Below are 23,599 nucleotides of genomic sequence, written 5' to 3'. Positions count from 1 at the left end.
CATAACCAGCTGTGCTTTAAACCCTATCACCTAGTACAAGACTAAAAGCAAACATGAAACACAAGTAAACCATCCCATAAGCAGTGATCTTGAGTCCTCTAAGACTAAGTCTAAGTGGATTGGAAGAATTCAAAAGCCAAGAGTTAATATAAGTTTTTACATTCAAATTGGTAATAATTAGTGGTCCATCTGGTAGATTGGATTCCCCATTCAGCAACTAATCCCAGATCTTAATAAAACCAAAGTCTTTGGAGAGAGATCGCGATTCCTTTTTTTTTTTTCTTTTTTTTTTTTTTTGGGGGGGGGGTTGAGATTGTTTCTAGTTTCTACATGCTTCAGATAATTAGCTGGAAAAAAAAAATGGAATTGACGGCTTACAATCTTTTTCAACTAAAAGTTTATTAGCTTATTGTATTCACCACTGGGACTTTATGGAATGGACCTTGGGTAATAGGGTATATGGCACACACTGAAATTTTACTTCGAAAAAATCCCCCTGAGCAGTCATAGAATGAAGTTACATGGTAAAAATACATCATGAATACATTGTTAGATTGGACCTCCACATTTTACAATTTAGAAGATTCCAATTTCATTCATCATTGTTACACCCACCATAAAAATCTATACCAAATCCCACAGATGGATTAGTATCCTATAGCAGAATAATTAAAAATTATTGGGGAAAAGGACTCTGTCTGGGAGCATGGCTCCAGCGCCCAAACACATGATGGGGAAAAGTGACCACTCCGACCCCCATGAAAGGCTGAAATCCCACCCCTGTTGATGCTCCTGCATGCGCCCCCATTGGCCCTTGCATTGGCACAGAGACCACGCTCCCGGACAGAAAACTCTTCCCCAAATATATTTATTTCATTATTATATGTCATACCCTTTTATTGAAAAGAAAAACGATCAAGAAGTGGGATCGACTTTCAATCGACAGGATGGGAGTACCAACACAAGAAAAGCAAATACAAAAACAAGGAAAATCTTAATCTTGAGCATGCAAGGATTTGTAACAGCATAGTATGAATTGAAACCTGTTTGTTGCAAATGTCCAAAGCATCTCAATCAACATTCTCTTATTTTGTTACTTATGTGTGCAACTCTTAAGTATCCTCAAGTGCATTCATTCTTATTCTATCACCCTAGTTTGGCCACTAATCTATATCATCACCCTATTTGATCTACACTTCAGTTTCTTTGTCAGCTGATACTCAACACCATGAAGCATTGCTGGTCTTGTAAGCATCTAATGGAATTTATTCTCTTAGTTTCAGTGACATGCAAATGCTCATGATGATGAAAATCAAAACAACAAGAAGAAGAATAACATAACACCAAACAACAAAAAATAACAATAGCATTAATAATGGAATTGCTAGTTTGTATAGATGGGTCTAGGGCCACCAATAACTCAATGTGTTGCATGTTCAAGGATCAGGACCCACCACTGAATGGATCTCATATCTATAGCAAAGATCAGCAGGAACAGTGACTTCAATGATTAATCCCCCCTGCCCCAATGTAATTGGTCCAATGGCCCCAAACACAAAATATTGCATACAAAATTGTCCTGTCAACCTAAACTTACCATCAAAATAATTGAATGTTTTTATGACAGGCTTTTGCCCGGTTGACCTTGGTATTCCACCTGTAGCCCAATATCTTCATTAAAGTAAATACAACTACTCTCATGACATAAAAAGCGAATGGCAAGGCACTAACTGAACACTCATCACAGGAACTGAAACCAGAATTTCAATGAGATAAAAGGAAACAGATAAAAGATTCAACAGCATCAAATTTAGTCCCAACATATGTCATTGCTATAAGAAAAAGGGGGGCGGGGGGAACAAAAGATGCAGGGTGATGAATAGAACATATTAGGACATCCAAAACAGTGAAAAGAGAGAGCCTCTAAAGGTATACTTTGCAGAAATTATGAAGGATGAGTAAAGACTTTCTGTTGCTTCACCAGTCCCCTAAGAGATTGACAGGCTATCATGAGAAGCAAACTATCAAGCATCACAAGCTTCTGGCTGCAAACAACAGTTTGAATATTAACTGTCATTTTAGATTTTGTCCAATATTATAATGTGGCATAACATACCAACTACCAAATCAATGATGAGCCCATTGAAACTCTCTCTCTCGAACAGGAACGGAAATAAAGAGAAAACAGGGCAGGAGCAAAGGAACTATTAAGACAGACAAGTAACTCAGAATTTAAATCAGAAATCAGTAGAATATACTAGAAAACATCAACCACCAAATTTTACATCAATCTGAGCAAGAATGAAAAGAGTTAAAAAAAAATAAACTTGATGGAGGAGAATTGATTCTAAAACAAGGTATCGCTAATAACAGTGAAGGACTAGAAGTTGAAGATAAGATTTTGAAGAACAGAAAAGGAGATTTAAGAAATGGAAACTAGAATAAGGAGGGAAAGTAAGGAATCCACCAAGGGGTACTTGAGAGTCCACTCAAGTTGGCTATGAGTCCATACAGCTCTCAATTGCAGAAAACTAAACTTACTACTTGAAAATTCGCAGGGAGGCCAATGGCTAGTACATCTATGTATAGATTTGAGAAACAGAATTATTCTGATAGTTCTAGGACTCAAAATTAGACTTGGAATAAGAAAAAATACATAAAACTAAATTTCAGAACCCCATGACTTGACTGCTTAAAAATCCCAATGAAACTAAGAAACAGAGGACACCAGTTCGTTCTCCTCTTCTTTGTCTCTGCATCACCACCCCTCCAGGGTTGCTGCGAAAGCAGGATTTGCATCAAGTTATCGTCCTTTTCTTTGTGAAAGTAGAGCAGTTGGTAAAAGGGCACCCAGAGTGGCAGCACATGTAACATTCCATGGATAGTGTAATATACTTTCATCTCTTTCCATTTGAAGAATTATTTGCAATTTGGAAGAAAGAAGCTAGATTTTTGAGTAAAATTCAACTCCAAGAAGAATATTATGAATACAAACCCCAGTATCCATGTGTTGTTCAAGAAATGATGTGTTAACGGTTAGTCTTTATTAGGAACTAAATTATGGGTCTCGGAAGCATAAGCAGACAAAAAAAAATACTTTTAAAGATATGAAAGTAGCTCTAGAAGACAGATCTTTTTCTTTTCATTTCTTCTTTTTTTTTGGGGGGGGGGGGGTGTGTGAGAGAGGGGAGGGAGCATTTATAGGAACTGTTTACAACAATTTTGAATTGGCTTCAACAGTTGTTCAGTTTGGCTCCAATAATCATTGTGGAAGAGATTGAAAGTCTTACATGAGGGCTGTTGAGTGGTGGAAGACGACTGGCTTACTATGATGAACGGAACTTTTCATATAGCCAACTATTGTCAAGATAAAGGGCAATAAATGACAAATACTGGATTCAAGAGTACAAATTAACTATTGAATCAGCTCATGAGGAAACATAATCTTATGCCAAGACAAGTGCTTAAAAATTGTCTTTGTGTAGTGGACGTTTCTTTCAATAGGTAATCATTGAGAACTCTTTTCACAAAAGGAATAATAGACCCATTAGCTGGTTGTCTTTGTGATTTTATTCAAGAGTCAAGACAATCATGAATTCATGATATAGCATCACGATGAATATCGATGGCTTGAGCCACGTGTTTTTGGTGCAGCATGTGCAGATGTTACTTGAATTAGTGCAAAACATGATCAATTAGACAATCATATCAAACTTATTATTAATCAAAAAGCATGACTCAGTAACGTTGCATTAAATCAAAGATAACAGATAAGAAAATGAAGTTATATTCATTATAGACCCAAAAGCACTATATACAGAATCATTTTGCATTGAAGAATTTCAGAAATGCCGATGTAGATTGAGACATCATGAACAATTCCATGCAAACAGGTCACCATTTGATGAATTTCGATGTTAAAAAGCCAATATGAGCTGCATCACTAGAAGTAAATAAACTAGACAGCAACAGTCAACAAAATCTCCTGCAATTTTTAATGGAGAATGTGTGTTATAAAGCAGTATTCGGCTAAACAGAGGAGAATACCATAAGTAACAATAAATAAATTCAAAGATCAAATACGACATATCCGTGTGCATTGGGTTTTGGTAATCAAGTTAAAGTTTTATTGCATAGGAAGAGCTACTCCCATACTTATTCCAGTGAGTGAAAAAAGGCTTAAACCATAGATGCAACGGAGTGAGAATTACTTTTTCCATCCGCCGGGTTCAAAGCGTTTTCGCCGGGAAAATATAAAATTGACGTTTCTGCTTCTTTTCCCGCCAAACAGTATTTGGTCTCTACTATCTAGGAAGATGAAAAAAATACGAATAAGCAAAGAAAAACAAACAAAATAGAACAACTGTTTGACTGGAAGAAAGAACAAACCGGACCCAGAAGAAAGAAACGCGGGAGAGAGAGAGAGAGACCTGTAAATCGAAAATATAATCACAGGCAGGTGAAGGTTCCATGGTTTCCGAATTTCTGATTCAGGAAGCAATTTCATCAACTGAAGGGTTTCCCGAAGAAATGATCGACCATTGGATTGGATAAATGATCATATGATCCAGTTTAGAATTCTCATCCATAATCCATGGCATGGATTTCATATTAGTTTAATTAATTAAAACCCTTTTTTATGCCGGAGCCGGACCAGTAGTGCGATCTGTTTAGCGTTTAAAATATAAAATCGAAGCACTGATAAGTCTCAAACTCCTCGAAAGTCCAACCTTTTCCCGAGAGAGAGAGAGTGTGGGGAGCACTCACGAGAAAGACGGACGCTCCGAAACCGTAAAACGCCATTAATTCACGTTGCAGAAAACAGTGCTTTTTGGACACTTGGAGCACCAAACTCAGAACATTTCAGAAACGTCTCGTTCCATCCGTCGCTCACCCTTTGGCGATACTCTGCTTTTCCTCTTTCTCTCTCTCTTCTTCCACTACAACAATAACCCATCAAAGTAAATAAAAATTGACCACAGAATTGGCTATAGACCTATACCCGAACCGCAAAGAAGAAATTATCCAAAACAAATTTCAAAAGAAGTGAAGTGAAAAAGAAAAAAAAAAATGAATGCAGAATGCACAAATGTCACTCGAATCAGCGCCTGCAATCACCAACTCCGTTCTAAAAATAGGAAATTTCCTCTGAATCCGAAACTTTTCTCTTTACCACCGCCATTTCCAGATTGCCGAGTGTCCATCATCCACCGATCGATCTTCGCAGAAGAAAAAAACCAAGAAATTAACAATAGCACCAACAACCTAAAAAGGAAAAAAATAAAAACGAAAATGAATCAAATTATATATCAACATTTACATTTATAAACTCTAGCCCTAACCTCCCAGTGGCCTGTGACGGAACAAAGCGTTTTTCAGGAAACTGAGGCGAGTGTACGTGCGTTAGTGTTAATGTCAGTTGTTCCCGGAAAACCTAAGATTGTCACAATGCGGGGAGACAGAACCGACGATGAATCGGATCGGAGCGAAGCGAGTCATGAGCTCGAGATCGACCTCGTTGCTGCCACCAGCTTCGGAGCCAATCGCAAGAAACGGATGGCCAGGCAGAGACGAGTTAACCTCCTCAACCCCTTGCCTTTTGCCTCTCTGCCAACCTCGAACTCGCACGTGCTAACGCTGCCCGCTCACTCTCACTCTCAGGACTGTTTCACCCTTCCTGCACGTGTAATCCTCTGCAAATTTTTCCATGATTTTCTGCTCTTTTAACCTGCTTTCCCCCTGCTTTTTTTTTCTCGTTTTCGATTTTTAAAGACCAGTCCCTAAATCTAGATCGGTTTTCTTATTGGATCTGAAATCTGAAGATGGTTTCTTGCTTTCTATATTTATCTGATTGAGTTAGCTTTCAGTTTTTCCCCTTAATAGTAGGGTTTTTTTTCTTCTTTAAACAAACTGTTTATTTTTATAATATTTCTCTATTTTTCGATTTTTCGATTCCGAATAGATGTGCCTTTGGATCTGCTTATGTTATGCCTGTGACTGTGACTGTGACATAACACTCAAAAAAAGGCAGAATAATTTATTTGTAATTTATTTGGTGAGTATTGAGCTATATGAACTTTTGCAGCTACTCCTTTTGCACTAGTTTGTATTTCTTGATTCCTTATGTTATATCTTTGATCTGTTTGTTTAAATAAATCAACATCTTTTGTGTTCTGATATTTTAGTTTTCTTAAGCATTTCTTAAATGTTTTATAATATTTTATAATAAATAAAAATTTTATTTCAATGCACGAAGCTCCCGCTACTACGGGGTTTGGGGAGGGTCATACTGAATGCTTTATGACATTTTATGGATAATCAAGTAAATAACTCCAGTCCTTTTTGCCATACTACAAAAACAGATTTTTCATTTCGGGTGGCTTTTACAGGTTTTTGATGAAGAATGAATAAATTATAACTAATTTATAAGTAGTTTTGATAGATGATAAGTTGAGAGAAAGTCATTCGAGGTGCCATTGTTGTGTGCAATGGATCCCTTTGAATGCACTAGTAAAAAAGAGTGATATGATTCAGATTTGAGGCATTAAAAGAACCGAGGCAGACATAAAATGTCTCTAGGGAAAATGGTAAGGGAAGAGATATATTGCTTAGGAACAAGGATTCAAAACATGGAATCAGGGATCGAATCGGTCTCCACCGATTATGATCAGACCAAAAACTCTAGAATTGACCCTCAAATCTGAAAACTCAATGATTCTAGGGTTTTAGATCAAGAATTGGCTGAAATCAGAATTGATCCAAATCAACCAATTCGACCAATCTGATTCCGATTTTTGAAACAATTGGGACTGATAATAAGAGCATAAACCAGCCTAAGTAATCACGGGTTCGAGTTTGGAAATAGCCTCTCTGTGAAAACAGGAGTTATGTTGCGTGCATTAGGACCATCCCCATACCCCGCAATGGAGGGAGCCTCGTGCACTGTGTACGCCCTTTTTTTAGGACTGGTAATAAGAATGGCTTTCAATTGAATTTACTGGCAAAAGATAATTCATGTAGCAAACCCTATTTAGTTGGGATAAGGCTGAGTTGAATTGGTTCTTTGACTATTAAAACAAAGGTGCATCTTGTTGTCACCCAGGTGGTGAAGTGAGAAATTGTAACCTTCTTTTGATTGTTGAAATGACATGATAAGTCACTTCGCCCGCATTGGTTGGTCACCAAGATGGTGAGTGAGAAGTTGTAACCTTCTTTGTTGAATTTAAACAGCCAATGCGTAAGATTCCTTCCCCCCCCCCCCCCCCCTAACACAGGGTGATACATCAGTTGGTCAAAAAGATAGGAAAGAAAAATTAGATCAGTTTTTTTGTCGCCGATGATTTGATCATAGTTGTGCAACAGTCCTTTGATGATTTATCAATATCTTAAAATACAACTACTCCCTTTTGGGTTCTTTTGAGCTGTTCTTCTACAATTAATTTGTAAGATTTGCTGAACTTTGTAAGTAAACTCCAAACAAGATTCCCTAATTGGGTGATAAATAAGTTGCTCAACAAGATTGAAAACACTAATCACATGCATGGTTTGTTGTATTTTTAATTGTTACTGCAGCTGTTTTAAGTTAATGAGATTCTAAACAGCAAAATGGCTGTGGGGGAGGGGGGGGATCAACTGTTATTATTTTAGCAACTTAGTCGTAATATTAGCCAGTTTCAAGATTGCCTGGTCACAGTATAGCTTTGTGCTATTCTTACTTTGATTTGATTATTTCGTGATGGATCTTTTAATTGTAGGAAATTGATGCAAGGAGGTTGAGGTTCCTCCTCCAAAAGGAACTTCGAAACAGTGACGTGAGCTCCCTCGGGAGAATGGTACTCCCAAAAGTATGCAATTTAAGTTCTTTTAATTTATAAATGATATTCTTGGAATCACTTGGTTCAGGTCAGCATCAAGTGTGTGATGATCGGTAGGTTCATGGAACAGATCTGATACCCATGTCCCCAAATCCTCTGTTCTTTCCCTGTGACCTACCAATCATGACTCGCTTGCTGTGTTCCACAACTTGCCCCTCATTGTCTACTAGAACTCACTTGGTATTACATGGTGAAACTGGATTACAGAGAGCAGCAGAAGCTTATCTCCCAGCTCTTGATGCTAAGGAAGGGTTCTACATCGACATGGACGATATGAATGGTCAACAAGTGTGGAACTTCAAGTATAGGTTTGAGTTAATCTGCTTTGTTTTGATGAAATAATCTTAGAAATCAGATGTTTCTAGGGTCTCAATATTTATACACTGCATGGGTAAAGCTTATGGGCTGCAGTACCTTAGTTCTGGGATTGAATCCTGCCTTCATGACCACAGAAGTGACATCCAAGAAGGTTTCATTGCTTCTGTAACAGTTTTAATGCTTGATCCTTATACCTCTGCTTTAATATATACAGGTTTTGGCCCAATAACAATAGCCGAATGTACGTACTAGAGAACACTGGTGAGCTCATCTTACCCATTTTTTACTTGGAACATAGCAGTTTACTTTTGTTCTCTCTCTTTTTTGCTGAAATTTCCTCCATAAAGATTAGAAAATGGTGAAATTTTCTCAGGGGAGTTTGTGAGGACTCATGGCTTGCAATCTGGAGACTTCATTATGCTGTACAAAGATGAACAAAGCCAGAAATATGTAACCTGTGCTCTCTGAATTTTTTTTGCTTGGGTCATCTACATCCATTAAACTTAAAAAAAATAAATTCCTCTTGACTACTACTAACTTGTAATCCATATTTATTGGTTTTTAGGTCATTCGAGCTCGGAAGTATTTGGATCAAGACATTTTTTGTGATTACACTATGAATGGCTTCTTTGGTATCAACACTCGCAATGATCGCTCTGTTCCTGACATCGAGGTAAACAAATCTAGTTTCCTCCCAGTAAATGTTGCAACAGCAGATGATCTAGGCATGTCACTCCTCGGCGACAACACCTTCTTCGATGAGTTCCCACTAACTTTTGAATCAGTGCTAGACTACCCAAAACTTGAACCAATTGAACCAATAACAAGCTTTGGATCTGTCGATAATGTATCTTTCGATGACTTCTTATGAAATAACCAATACCACTACTGCATGACTAAGGAAATATCCAACTATCTATTACCTATATAACTGGTGGGTAATTGCTCATTTTGTTGAACTGAAAGCAATACTTTTTTGTATCTTTGGCACTTGTGCAATAAATAAATATGAACAGCTAAAGAGACAATGAAATTACATATTTTCTTTGTCTTGCATATCTACTGTAAGTGGAGCCCTTTATCTCAAAGTCAGCACTTAAATTTCCAGTTGTCTTTTATCAAAAAACATTGGAATATTTTTCTTTATTCCTGTGTTAAATCTTTGAATCACTGTAACTGGAAGGATCATACCATTAGAATGACAGAATAAGCTTCCGTTCGGCAGAAACAGATTTTAGAGAAGCAAAAATTTTTTCATTCTTCATATAATTAGTACAAGAATTTGTAATTTGTAATCCCTTTTACATATGGTTAATTGCAATTAAACTGTACTATTTTAAGTTTTTAGTGAGTTATATTAATGATAATTTCTTGGTTAGCTCTAAACATAGCATCTAAGGTGTTTCCTAAATAATTCTCACCCTTTTCTTTCCATAACACCATTTTTCTTCCTAGCATCATATTATGATTATGGGTTAATACAGGAAATCAAACTTTAATTACTTCAAAATTTTCGGAGGCATAGTCAACATCATCATCATCTACTAGCTCAATAAGTTTAGCCCAATCCTATATTATCATATGAGATATAAAAGCTTTGAAAACCAGGGTTTCTAAACCATATCAGTATTGATGGAATTCATCGATTTGACTTGAAATCAATCACTGCATATCCCAATTAACTTTGATTCTTCGCTTTGTCGAGTTAGTCCGAGTCTGGTTGATTAAGTTTGATTAATTTCTAGATTATTCTAGCCAATTTCTGGATGATTTGAATCAGAATTATGGAGTTTGATCCCTTACCTGATTCCAGGTTATTAGACCTTGTTGCAAATCTATGCCTATGCTTCCTATTTCTAGTGTGTAAACCTAAACAAAAAATATTACTGTTGTCCTTATTGCCATTCTCTAGGTACTTCAGTACTTCTCCTCAATTTGGATCCTCTACTGCCGAGCTGCCCGGCAGGACGGTACTGTTGAGACACAGCAAGGCGGTGAATGACCGCCTTACCCCTGTTCGGACAAGGGGCTCGGGTAGGGGTAAGGCGGTCATTCCCCGCCTTGCTGTGTCTCGACAGTACTGTCTTGCCTGGCAGCTCGAAAGTATAGAAAGCCATAAACCCACAAATGAAGACCTTCAAAAAGAAACATTGCATATTTGGGCAAAATATGCCCCCTCTCTCGGTAGTTGTAGAATTCCCCCCTTCCCCCTCCCCCTCCCTCCTCCCTCCTCCCTGATAGTGGTAGATTCTCTTGTAGTTGGGCTGCGTGCCCGTGCGTTGTAGACCGTCGGATGGTGTGTTACATTCTGTGTCGCGCTACAGAGGACCCAAATCCAGGTTGTATTACTATTACATAAATCCATGCAAGCCCCAATGGTTTTCTCTTTTAATATTTTCACAATCATTGGATTTTATAATTTACAGATATATCACTGTTTATTTATTCATAACTCACATATGTTGTTGTGATCACTCACTCCATGAAAGCCTACAACAGTAATAGACATTTTTGTCAAAACCTATTAACAAACCCAAGAACAATAACCTCTGCTTCAATGATGCAAGTATCTTTCAACAGATAACCCTTTTCTGGGTTATTGAGATCCCTGAGTTGCAAGAAATTGTGCCAACCCCAATTAGTGTTGGAAGTACTGTGCCATGAATTATCTGCATACATTAAGCATCAATAATATCAGCCTGTGCAGGAGGGCAGGGTGGTTATTGCGCCCACCCCCATGTGTCTGGGCACAGCCTGCGCTGCGGCACAGAGAACAGTGCCCCAAAAAAGAATATCACCTTTACGTTCAACATGTTCTCCATTAATTTGATCGACTACGCGTAAGCAACGGCTCACGTACACTTGCTGATTAGATGTAAGGTTTGTCAAATCAGCTAAGTTCAGATACATGGAAAGAGCAATGTCCTTCCAGTTGTTGTATCCTCTTGGATAAAGTTTAATGTTCCTGACAACAAACATTGCATGCAAATATTGTGAGGAAACAATGGGAAAAACAGATGTAAGAATAAAAGTGAAGTAATAAATGTTAGGGTTCACGCGAAAGGGGGAAAGTAATAATCCCACATCAGATAGGAATATCCCAATGTGGAGACTTATATATGGTCTTAGAGCCAAGGTTATTATTGCAAAGCTAAGACATGGCATGGCCAAAATTGTGATAGAATCAAAGCGTGAGAATTGGTGTGCCTCCGATAGTTCCTACATCGGGCTTCGGTGTGAATAATACGATATAGAGTATTGAGGTAATCCCACATCGGTTGTGGATGCTCTAACTATCAAGTATAAGAACCACAAGAGGCCAACCCACTTTGAACCAATTGATTTTAAGATGGAAGCTTAATATGGTATCAGAGCTAGGTACTTACAATGAAAATAATTATGACGAAAAAGGTTTTTAGTAGACATACCATTTGTAATCTCCAGCAAAGAATGCATCCGAGTTATAGACTTCACTCTTCATAAACGAATAGTTATGGAACTTCCAAGTGAACTTACGAGCAGTGGAATCCTTTATCATAGACAATCGCTCACCTTTGCCAGAATTCTTGATCACAAAAACCTCTGCTCCAAACACACAAGTGTCGTCGACGAGGTAACCTCTTGTTGGGTCATTGAAGATTGAAATTGGGATGAATTGATCGAAACCCCATTCAGTCTTCGATCCATGAAAGCGTTTTACTCCTCCATTATTAGCATCTATATATATATAAAAAGCCCAAATTAATTAATAGCTCCTAATTAACATTGACGAGAGCCAAGATCCTCTTACCGTAGCACAGGCTGCGCCCAGGCACATGGGCTTGTCACTCAGGGGGCAGGGTGGTCATTGCACCCACCCTCATGTGCCTGGGGCAACCTGCGCTGCGGCACAGAGAAAGCGCCCCATATTATTTATATACCTTGGACTGTCAAATACTTGTCTTGAATCTGATCAAAGACAAAGAGCCTGAAAATCACATTGATCTCCCAAGCAGAGGGGAGTGAACTCGTTTGTGCTAACACCAAGTAAAGAGAGATGTGATTTTTCTCTTCTCTGCTTTTGTTTCCGTTTGGATGTACAGCCAGTTTCCTGCAACAATCGTATGGTATTATTGTCTTAAAAAAAAAACATTGTAATAAACTATTCAAATCAGCAGCAGAGTTTAAGGAATCAGAATCGGAATTGGTATGGATCAGCCTCGACCGATATCGATTTGGATCGCTCTGTATCGGTCTCGATCAGACAGTATTACACATGTCTTTCATTCTTCGGATTGGCCAAGAATCAGGATCGGGAGCCATCGATAGGCCCGATACCAATATGGATCGTGTGATTCCTCCAATCTGCAACCGATTCCTAAAACCATGATCCGCAACACCTGCAATTGTTGCACCCAACTCTGTTTTAAGTCTTGTCCAATTTAATATTTTTTTATGACTATGTTTCCCCCTTGACCTATAGAGGACGGTTCACTCACCATCCTAGGGTCACAAATTTTTCCCAGGGTTTTTGTATATTCTAAAATACTCTCTAGATACCCTTTCCTACCCCGCGGTGAATGGAATCCCATTCACTGTGGGTAGAGGGAAACTTGGTCTTTTTTCCTTGGAAGGGAGACATTTGGATTGTGTTTGTTATGCATTCTTGGAATAGATTCTGAGTTTAAAACATATTTTGAAACGAGAAAATAGAAAAAAATTAAGTTTGAAAATGCATTGTAAACTCATAATCTATTCCAAAAAAAGCATCCAAACACAGGCTTAGATTGCCCAGGTAGTCAGTCAAAAAAAAAGGTAAAATGTAAGAACGAAACATGCCATTGGTAGCCTCCCGCTTCAAATTCGAAGGACTCATGCTTGTCTATCGAATTCTTTGAAAATGCAGAAAATGAATTTATCTTGAAAGTATAGTGAGTAGGTGCAGCATCTCTGAATGATCTCATGATTCCTGCAAATTGTTTAAGAAATTAAGAACACACAAGAGATTAAATCGTTACTGTCAGAGAGAGAGAGAGGGATCAAGATCTTCTACGCCACGTTGCTTGTAGCGGCCTGTATGGCGTAGATTGGGCTGTGCGCGCAATGATCTCCTTATCGTTTTTGAACAAGGCGATTGAGTAGGGGTAAGGTGGTCATTGCATGTGCAATTCAATCTGCGCCGTTCAAGTCACTAAGGGCAGCACGCCGTAGAGGATCAGAATAAGAGAGAGAGGACATACGATTGTGATCGTCTGACAGAGATAAAGTTTCCATTATTTCTCCCGAGAATGCATTCTTAGTCGCATAATGGTTTGATTTTATGAGGGTAATTTTTATTCTATGTTTTCTGCCAAGGAACTCCAAAGCATTGTTTTCATCATAAGGTAGTTTTTATTCTGTGTCTTCCGTCAAGGAACGCCCAAAGGATTGTTTTCACAAGGAGGAAAGAAAGGTTTTATTCTGTGTTTTCTTCCAAGAAACTCCCAAAGGATTGTTTTCATAAGTAGGAAAGTTTTGTTCTCTTACATTACATTCCTTTGGCCATCCGAACCCGAGCCACCCTGAGCCTAGGCAAAGTGTAGGCCCGAGGTTGGGTCTGGATTGAAGTCTCGGGTTGAGCCTAGGCTGGCTTAGACTGATTTTGATTTTATATAACTATATATTAATTAAGGTCGGAGTTCTCTCTTTGGGGAGTGTGGCCCCTGTGCGCGCTTATTGATGTTGATCATATCTCATTTTTCTACTGCATAATGCATATAAGAACACAAATGGCGGAAAAAAATTTAGCTAGTCAAAAATCAAGGTCAATCAAGGCCAACCCAATCAGAGCCGAACTAGGTTGGGATGAGCCTAGCAAGGTTGTGCCTGAGTTGAGATATCTCAGACTGACCTCAGGGCAAGATTGGCCTTGGATTGAGCTAAGAGGACTCAAGGTTGAATCGGAATTTTAAATAAAAAAAAAACAGCCCATAAACCCGACCCTTTTTCGCCCCTAGATTACATGTTTTTTTTTTTTTTTTTTTCTTGCTTGCTTAGTTATGGCCGGATTAATTACTTTCATATGGATTCATGGCCGTTGTGATTGACTGGTATTATTTCACATTAAGTATTGTGGATCCCAATTAACCTCGATTCGTCGTTTACTGGAGTCTAATCTCATTAGCTAGTCCAAGTATGATCAATTAAGTCCGATTGATTATTTCTGAATTATTCTAATTAATTTTGAGATGATTCAAATCAGAACAATGGAGTCTGATCCATTATTTGATTCCAAGTTATTAAACTTTGTTGAAAACTAGTTGACATTTTCAACTCTAGTAACGTGCATTGTCCATTGAAAAAAAACCAATGAAGTTTTTCTATCATTCCCCCCTCCTTTTTACTTACCTTACATTTACTCAAACTCTCACATCTGATTCTGATTTTCGATTTTCCATTGATATTGGTGGGATTGTTGGCAATGACTGGGGTGGCATTGCGGTGCATGGTGAGGAATTACAACCACAAGGGATGGTTCCGTGGGTCTCATTTTTGATAATTAAATGGAAATAAATGCTAATATCGTTAGGAGTAGAATAATTTTTTTTTTAAAGAGAGGGAGGGGGAGGGTAATTTGGTTATTTTTAGGTATTAGGGGAGGAGAGGGAGGAATTTATTTTTTGGGGGAAATCATATGTGAAAGTTTGCGTATGAAAGTTCCAGTAAATGTAGGGGAATGATAGAAATTTTTCAAAAAAAAAAAAGGTATGAATAGAGCGTGATTGGGTCATTGGGATGTTTTCCAAATTTGATACATGACTAACTCATATGATGTACAATTCATCCAACAACAAGTTCGTCAAAGCCCCGCATGACTTAAATTCCTAAAAATGCAACGATTCCATAATAAATGTATCTTCCTTGAATGCATGGATCTATTTATATGTTCCCTAGTTTTAGAGTTTAAACCTAAAAAAACTCTATAAAAAAAAACAATGGGGGGAGAGGAGAAATTTGGCTGTTTTTAGGTATTAGGGGAGGAATGGTAGGAGTTTTTTTTTTTGGGGGGGGGGGGGGAATCATATTTGAAAGTTTGAATACGAGAGTTCAAATAAATGTAGGGTAAATATAGGGGAGTGATAGAAATTTTTCCAAAAAACAAAGGTATGAATAAAACGTGATTTGGATGGGTTCCAAATTTTATACATGACTAATTCATATGATGTAACATTCATCCAAAATATGTATGTTTCTAGCTTGCCCATGAAACATAAATGTTTCTAGCTTCGTAAATTTTATAACAAAATATGTAGTAGTTCGCAAAGAACAAGTTGTTGTCCATCATAATATTGTTCAAACTCTCTTATCCGTCCAGGAATATATTTTTCCTTTTTTCATTTAAAAAAAAAAAAATTCATCCAACCAAGTTGGTCAAAACCCCACATGACTCAAATTCCTAAAAATAAACGATTACATAATAACTGCATCTACCTTGAATACATAGATCTATTTCTATGCTTCCTACTTTAAGAGTCTAAACCTAAACAAACTCTATTAATGTTGTCTTTATTGGCATTCTCTAGGTACTTTTCTACGCGCCCCTCAAATTTGAAAGAATAGAAGCCATAAGCCTGCAAGTAGGGGATGAGTTTCTACCTCAGTGGTAGGTGGTTAGACAATTAGGTCTAGCGTAAGTCCAGAGAAGGTCCAGAGTTTGACCATCCTATTCCCTCTCTTTTTGAATCAATAGTGGTATAGTAGTCTAGTGATAAGTGTGGCCTTACTATATTGTATAATACTTATTTTCTTCTGTTTCTATTTAATGAATTTTTTCGTTTGAAAGAAGGAAAAAAGTGTGACCTAGTGAGCCTTTTGCTGGCCCCTTGTGGGTCTCTATCTGGCTCCTTGAGTGCTTGTGGATCCTTGCCTACCCACAATGTAGGGCCTAACAATAAATAAACCTACAATTGAAGATCCCAGAAAAAAAAAATAACAAAATATTATTTTAAAAACCTTTTTTTTTTTGGGTAAACATTTAAAAAACTAAATTACTTTATAACTTTAATGGGTCAAGCAACGCAACCCTGTAATTGAGCTAGATTGCTCCAAATTGATATTTTATGGGAAATTAGCTACAATGATTTAGGACTATTAAAACGTTATATTTCTTTCTTTTTTAAAAAGCTAGGTCATTGTTGTGGACTTGGCTCTTGTGCAGCTGTGGCGGGAGTTGCACTGTGCAGCTCGAAAACCACCCCAAATACAGGGGGGAGCTGGTCCCACCTGGGCCCCACATGTGAAATGACCACTTCCCTCCTGTATTTGGGGTGGTTTTCAAGCTGCACAGTGCAGCTCCCCCCACAACTGCACAAGATCCAAGTCCATTGTTGTGCATGGGCATTGCATATACTATGGAATCCCAGCCTACATTTTTCCATTCTTATGATAATTAACAAATGGGTCAAAAAGGCATTTTTAATGGTCTAATCCTGGCTCAAAAGAGAGGAGTGAAGCTAAAAGAAGTTTGGTGTAGTGATAATTCCTTGCCTGGACTTCTTCCAACTCCATCCCGATCTCCTTGGCCATACGAACTGCTTTGCAGACCTCAGAACTTTCTATGGATGTTTTCTTTAGACAATTAGATGATACTGGGTTGTTAAGTTGACTAAAATCTAAAGCACGTGTAGCTACGAATCAGAACGTCCCAAGTATGACTGAACATTGTAATAGTTTCCCTTTTCAAGCTTAATTTATCTCATTTTATCATCAAAAAAAGAAAAAATGGGTCAAAAAGGATATCTCTTTTTTTTATGATATCTTCTTTTTTATGATTAATCTCTCTCTCTCACTCACTCACTCACTCACTCACTCACTCACTCACAGTGTGAAATATATTACCAAAAAAAGTGTGACTGTGAAATAAGATAGTGAAGAGGTCCCATCTCTAATAATTGAAGTCTTCCTTTTGCCCTTGTTCCTACACATACTTGTGATCTTAATATATGTTTTGGTGTTCCATTCCCTGCTTTAATTTATCTTGTCTCAGTTTCTAATGGACACCATCTACATGAGTACTTGCATTAATTTTATATCTATTAAGAAAAAAAGAAAAAAAAATACATTCCTTTCCATATTCATCAAATGGTCATCATTTATGAGAAAGTCATGTTTACAATGCATTATTATATATATGAGGGGATTGTTGCCAAACTGTGTAGCCCCCTGCACCAACGTGTGGCCATTGAGAGCATGCAAGGGCATCCAACAGAGTTGGGATCTTTCATTTATAGGGGCCGGAGTGGTCATTTCACCTTTTTTGTGTTTGGGCGCATGTGCCATGTAGCCTGACAGCCTTCTTTACTAAATTAAGTTTAATAAATCTCAACTTTTGAAAATATAGATAAAAACAAGGGTCCTTTTAGGCATCACCATACCTGGTGAAGTATATCGCTTCACTATTTGCAACTTAATAGCACATGGGTGTTAGTCTATCTATAGAGATCCCTTCATATATCTCAATGGCCAAATTTTAATCGAAAGAAAGAAAGAAAAGTTTTTCAAACTCTGATTCAAAGTTTTAGTGAAATTACTAAAATACCATCAGATGGAGTTGAATATAAAAATACAAAATGACATCATTTATAATTTAGTTACTTCCTCCGCTCATTTTAAGCTGAAATTGTACCAATGAGATACTTGCCTTTTCCTCACTTACAAGGGTGTATGTAATATCATATGACAAATAATGAAACGTTATACTTCACCAGGCATGGTGATAGAAAAAAACCTCTAAAAACAAATAGTTAGCTGAAAAATACATGTTTTTTAATTGGACAAAATTTTTCTCCACTCATAGAGGATGGTTCACCCACTATCCCAGGGTTCACAAACCTCTTCTAAGGTTTTTGTATGTTCCAAAATATCCTCTCAATACCCATTCCCGGCCTCTCCCGCCCTCAATGAATGGGATCCCATTCACCGTGGGTGGAGGAAAACTCGATCCTTTTTAATTTGGCTCCAAAATTTAAAACAAGGTCAATATAATTTGTATCCTATATATCCAAGGCTTTGATGCATCAACATTTTTCATTTGCCATAATTAGGTGGATTGTATAAGAAGCCTTCCTATTGATGCATCATCGTTTTTCATTTGTCATAATTAGGTGGATTGTATAAGAAACCTTCCTATATGGGTGTGCAAAGAATCTTTAGCCACTTATTAATTATAATATTAGGTTGGCCAGGGAATTAATATTCACAAAAGTTGGTGTGAACTCTGTGGAATTCACAAGATGCCAAGTGGCAGGTAATGGTAATGACGAGTGGGTCCATGTTGTAATGGATCCCACATACATTTAGTTAGTCAAGTTGAAGCCATAGTCGATCCAGGGCTTGCCCTAGTGGTTCGCTACTCCCTTCGGAGATCTACGTCAGGAGCTTGATTAGTGGGTCAAGTCTCTTTAGCGACATCTAGTCCACATTTATTTATTTTCCAGGCCGGGCCGGCCCTTGAATTGCACAAAAAACACAAAAAAAGTTGAAACCACATAAAAACATGCAATAAATGTAGAGCATTGTCGAAGTTCGATCAAATTAAAAAATATCATTAACCTCTAATATTTAATAATTTATATCAATGACATCTTTGGAAATTTTCATAGCATTGGGCATCATTTTAACTCACATAGGGTTGTAATTTGACTTTTTGAGATGTGGAGAGAGAGCTTCCTAATATAAAGGTTATAGTTCTACCCAAAAAAATAAAAAAGGAAATTCATTGATGTGGGGAAGTGTGGTGCCTACGCCCAAACACATGGGGAGCAAAAAGATTGCCCCACCCCATACGGAACAAGAAATGATGCCCCTTTGATGCCCTGTGTGCTCTCCCATTGGGCCCGTGTGCAAGAGCCACATTCTGCACAGGAAATGCTTCCCAAAAAACAATTCTAAAACAAAATCGGTGGCGCTAAAATAAATCATATTCAAAATTTAAATTAAATTATAAGAAAATTGGAGTCGAAAAGAGATCTAAATGGGCAAATGATATATTAGGGCTCTAAAGAGATGGGTTAGTAAGTAGCTGCCTAGGCATTAGATGGGGCGAAATGACTACTCTACTCCATGAAAGGTGAAAATCCAATTCATGTTGGTGTTTATCGTGTGCTCCCATTGGCCCTTGTGCTGACGTAGGGGCCATACTCCTGGACATAAAACTCTTCCCTTATAGAAAAGCATCCAATATTATATGTGAGCATTCACTATATCCAAACTTAAACAAGGTAAAACAGAACTTGATGAAAGAGAGATACTTCACGAAGGTTTACCTCGTAGACCAGAGTAACTTTGAGGTATCCAAGATGGTGATAGACCTCACCAAGGGATTGACAGGTGGGAATGAGCTAATTTTGGAGGAGATACTTCACGGAGGCTTGTAATCGATGTGTAGCCATTTGAACTTCAATGTATTCTCCTTTGTTTCAAGATATTTCCAATAGTGTCTGCCCATCTGACCTTCTCTAGACAGGATCCGGTTCCTCTCCAGCGTTCTCAGTCACTGCAGGCACTAATAAAGGATAGTTTCACTTCAATATCATCACTTCCATCAGCCACATTTGGGTTTCAAGGAGTGTGTCGAGCAAATCACAATATTTATGAGGGAATATTTTATGTATAAATTTGGCGTAAAATTGACAAAAGTTATTTGTTTTCTCGTAACAAATTTTCAACTTGTAAAACAAATAGTGGAAATTTTAATGTTACAATAAAATTCGTTTTTTTTTTCCTGACTATTTTATGCTCAAACAAATGAAGCAAAGGGAAAGGCATCTATACGCTAGCGGTGTGAAATGGAATCTTGCATTCTAGCATCTCATTGACTGTTAGAAGGGCCATGAGACATCTTAATTACTCGATCCACAATTGTTGCATCACCCGTGATCCACCGTCGCTCCTCCACCTCCACCACAGCAGTTGAGGGAAAGGTCCAAACACATCTTCTACCTAAGAGTGGTTTTGGATGCATCTTGCATAAATGTTCGCTCATGGTCTTCTTCATCATCATTTGTCTGTCAAAAATCCCGAAAGGAGGGAGTGAAAGATAGAGACACTGTGCATGGAACAGAAATCGACAAGATAGGGAGGTACCGTGTTATGTACAAATCGGTAGCATGTTATGTACAAGTCCCATATCGGTCCCGCAAGGGCTTGGATGTGGGCATATATTATATTGGGTTCCCTCCCCTTGTAGACCGGTTTATGAGGGTGAGTTCTTCCAATCGTATCAATTGGTGCTTTCATTGATCCGTCCTTTGCGGTTGGCTACTTGGGAGGGGCGACCTGGTGCCAGAGTGCGAGCTGTTAGGAAATGGCTACCTGCCGTCGAAAAAGGGTCCTGGAGCAGGGTAGAGCCGCCTAGAAAGGGCTACCTGATCCAAAGTGGGCTGACGAGGATGTCGGCCATTAAAGGGTGGGGTAATGTTATGTACAACAGTCCCACATCGGTCCCGCAAGGGCTTGGATGTGAGCATATATTATATTGGGTTCCCTCCCCTTGTAAACCAGTTTATGTGGGTGAGTTCTTCCAATCGTATCATACCATGGAGACTCTGTTTATGGCTGAAGAGAGTTAGTGGTGATCAATGAGCATTTTGATCATCACACAGCTCTTATGGACTTTGAGTCAGAAACGTTGGACCATGGCTAAATTCTCAACCAATCAAGTGCTACAAATAGTTAGGTGAAGAGACACTAAGGTTGTGTATGGCACTGTTTTTAAAAAATAGTTATTGTGTTTTACTACAATACATTTGGAACACAACTTGTATGTGACGTCGATCTGTTTCTTAGTTAGTAAGTTCGCGTATAATACGCATATTATATGCGAACCCAAACGTTTAAATCAAAAATACTTTTATTGCAGCATTTTTTTGTATTTTTACTAAAATACATGCTTTTTAAAAGTTAGAGTATTAAACGCGAATAATACCGTATTATATGTGTTTAATACTTTTTAAAACTTAACAAAAAAAAATAATAAAACTAAACTTAACCTAAACGAGTTTGTTTCACTTTCCCTTCCCATTCTTTTGAACTTCGAACGAACCCTACTGGGCTGCTGCCTGCTGCCCCCCCCCCCCAAATCTCCAATCATCTTCACCACAGGCAACGGTGAAGGCGAAGGCGACGACGACGGCTTCTCTTCTCGTTTCATTACGGTTCGGTTGTTCCTCCTCTTCTTCTCCGTCTCTGTTCAGAAGGTTTGACCTTTTTCCCTTGTATAAAATATGGGTTTCGTTTGTATTCCTTCGGCTGCTATGTAAGTTTGTGATTTTGCTTTCGAAAATTATTCACGGATTGACTCAAGACTTAGCAGCTCAGCTAGTAATACTTCCCTGAATTTTCTTCTCTAAAGCCCTGCAAGAGAGAAAGAGAGAGAAAGAGATTTGGGGACATATCTAAAAGGAACGAATTAGTTGAGGCTATGGGTGATTTTACTGCAACTATACCATCCATTTAAAAGCAATAAATTAACTAATCAGGTGGTTAAAAAATTTGAAGATTGAACAACTTTCTCTTTGATGCAATTTGTGGTTCACTTGTTAGGGCTCTGTATGTTAACGCTTCTGTTTTTTTTTAGTGTTTTTGGGTCCGACACACTTTTATGTGTTTCTGTGTTTTTTTAGCGTTTCTGGCCGGGTCCTAAAATGCTGTATGGTAACCTTGAAAAATAAACATTTCTGAAGTTTAGAAGAAACAAAAATCTGTATGGGTCGTGTTTCAGGTGTTGCTTGGATCTTTCGATGATGGAGGAGGGTTTGATTGAGAAGAAACAAGAACGAAAGAAAAGAAGAAGAAGAATGAAGAGTTGCAGCCAGAGACTAGCAATGTTCACACTCGCAACGAACAGGGTAGTGCTTCTCTTCGCAATAGCAGAGGTTAATCGATATGCTCCGTTCTTGCAGGTGACGATTGTGAAGTGTGAGGACAAAAAACTCCTATTTGTTATGTTTAGTAGATGATACTTTACAATTTTGCCCTCATTAACTTAAGTGAAATTCTTGTTTCTCCGAAAATTTGAAGAAGTGCTTCTCCCAGGTGTGAAACACCAATTTTGTGTTTTGCAAATGTGTGCTAAAAGTGTGCCAAGTGCTCGGTTCGTTTAAAAAAAACAAAAAATCGAACTGGACATACCATTCAGATTTTAAGTTCAAAAAAAATGAAAAAACACCAAAAACACTAAAAAAGAACGTTACTATACAGAGCTTAGGTGGCCTAAATCAATGGGAGAGAGAGAGAGAGTACAAAAATTAAGCATATTATATTGTGTTTATTTTAATTGATAAAATCATTGTGTATCTGTTATTATTTTGTTTATTAGGTGATGAATGTATGTTACATTATGTAACTTACATAATGAATATATGCCTCTTTTTTTGAAAAGTATTATTGCCGTCTGGGCCATATTAAACACGTATTAAACGTGTTTCGTATAATTGTCATATGCGTTTTATTACGTCAGATTATTGAAAAGTATTATTGCCGTTTAGTCCGGTTAATTGCCATACGTATCCGTTCCCGTTCAATTGCCGTTCCCGAACTCAGTAACTAAGATCTGTTTTGATGATTTTTTTTGAATGAACCCGATAAAAAAAAAAGGTGTAAGTTTTTGGATTAAGCTCCTCACCTACAACCTGCCCCACTTCCCTCCCTCCTACCAGACACAAACAAGGGTGGATTCCACCCCGAACAGGGTGTTTGGGCAGGGGGTAGGGCAGTCATTTAGCCCCTATCTGTGTCGATTACACCATCTAACGGTTAACAAAGTGCGTGAGATTCCATTACACATCATTTTTCTTTTAATTAATCCAAGAATATTAGATTTTACAGTGACCAACGGTTCTGATCCGGTAAAACCCATATGTTAGGGTTATTGAGCTCATTTAATTCCCCCCCCCCCCATCAAACGGTGCCTATCACATGGAGTGTCCTCCAATGAATCTCGGCAGTAGAGATTACAGATAAACGGGCATTATTAGCGGCCCACCCACACCATTTATGAGTGAGTGTATGACGTAAGAAAATGCGTCAATTTAAATACATCATCCATTACGTGTCATGCCATTAGTGAAGATGATCTGGGCCCACAGCAGGTAGACTTGGAGCCGGATCCGAAGGGTATTTCCCCCATTTCTCAATCCAAAACGTCATCGTCTCAACAAACTCAATTTCCCTAGAGCTTTTTTAGGTCTAATGAACCGTTCTCATTCATCCATGTTCATAACCCAATAGATCGGTCCTCGACCCGGTCATGGGCATCAATAAATAACACCGCCACGGCGCCACCCACTATATTAGGCAGCTTATCACAACGACGGTGACGACTAGTAGTAGTGGAGTCCCCTCCTCAGCCATGTGAATTTTCGTTGGGCATGCGAGTGCGACTGAGGTTT

General features: G+C 38.2%; 2 protein-coding genes and 1 long non-coding RNA gene across 3 annotated transcripts; 1 reads left to right on the top strand and 2 right to left on the bottom strand.

Annotated features, from left to right (window-relative positions):
* Positions 1–4,147: 4,147 nt before the first annotated feature.
* Positions 4,148–5,273, bottom strand: LOC122657852. The gene is made up of 3 exons (XR_006332377.1): positions 5,162–5,273; positions 4,768–4,925; positions 4,148–4,301 (listed from the first exon to the last, which is right to left on the bottom strand). It is a non-coding gene; the product is annotated as an uncharacterized LOC122657852 (long non-coding RNA).
* A 58-nt stretch (positions 5,274–5,331) lies between these two features.
* LOC122658280 (B3 domain-containing transcription factor FUS3-like) lies at positions 5,332–9,232 on the top strand (the record flags this gene model as incomplete). The annotated part of the gene is made up of 6 exons (XM_043853203.1): positions 5,332–5,685; positions 7,755–7,844; positions 8,082–8,182; positions 8,407–8,453; positions 8,566–8,642; positions 8,758–9,232. Coding segments are annotated over 6 exons (975 nt in total), but the record flags the coding sequence as incomplete, so codon positions are not given.
* A 1,431-nt stretch (positions 9,233–10,663) lies between these two features.
* On the bottom strand, positions 10,664–13,449 carry LOC122658279. Its single transcript, XM_043853202.1, has 7 exons — positions 13,412–13,449; positions 13,011–13,140; positions 12,113–12,282; positions 11,621–11,909; positions 10,991–11,157; positions 10,726–10,861; positions 10,664–10,682 (listed from the first exon to the last, which is right to left on the bottom strand). Exons 1-7 carry the CDS (start codon positions 13,443–13,445, stop codon positions 10,664–10,666), a joined length of 945 nt encoding a protein of 314 aa, XP_043709137.1. The 5' UTR covers positions 13,446–13,449.
* Positions 13,450–23,599: the final 10,150 nt, after the last annotated feature.

The sequence above is a fragment of the Telopea speciosissima genome, chromosome 4 (assembly GCF_018873765.1).
Source record: "Telopea speciosissima isolate NSW1024214 ecotype Mountain lineage chromosome 4, Tspe_v1, whole genome shotgun sequence".
NCBI lineage: Eukaryota > Viridiplantae > Streptophyta > Magnoliopsida > Proteales > Proteaceae > Telopea > Telopea speciosissima.
The sequence above is the reverse complement of the archived record's forward strand: the minus strand, read 5'-3'. Positions and strand labels throughout refer to the sequence as shown.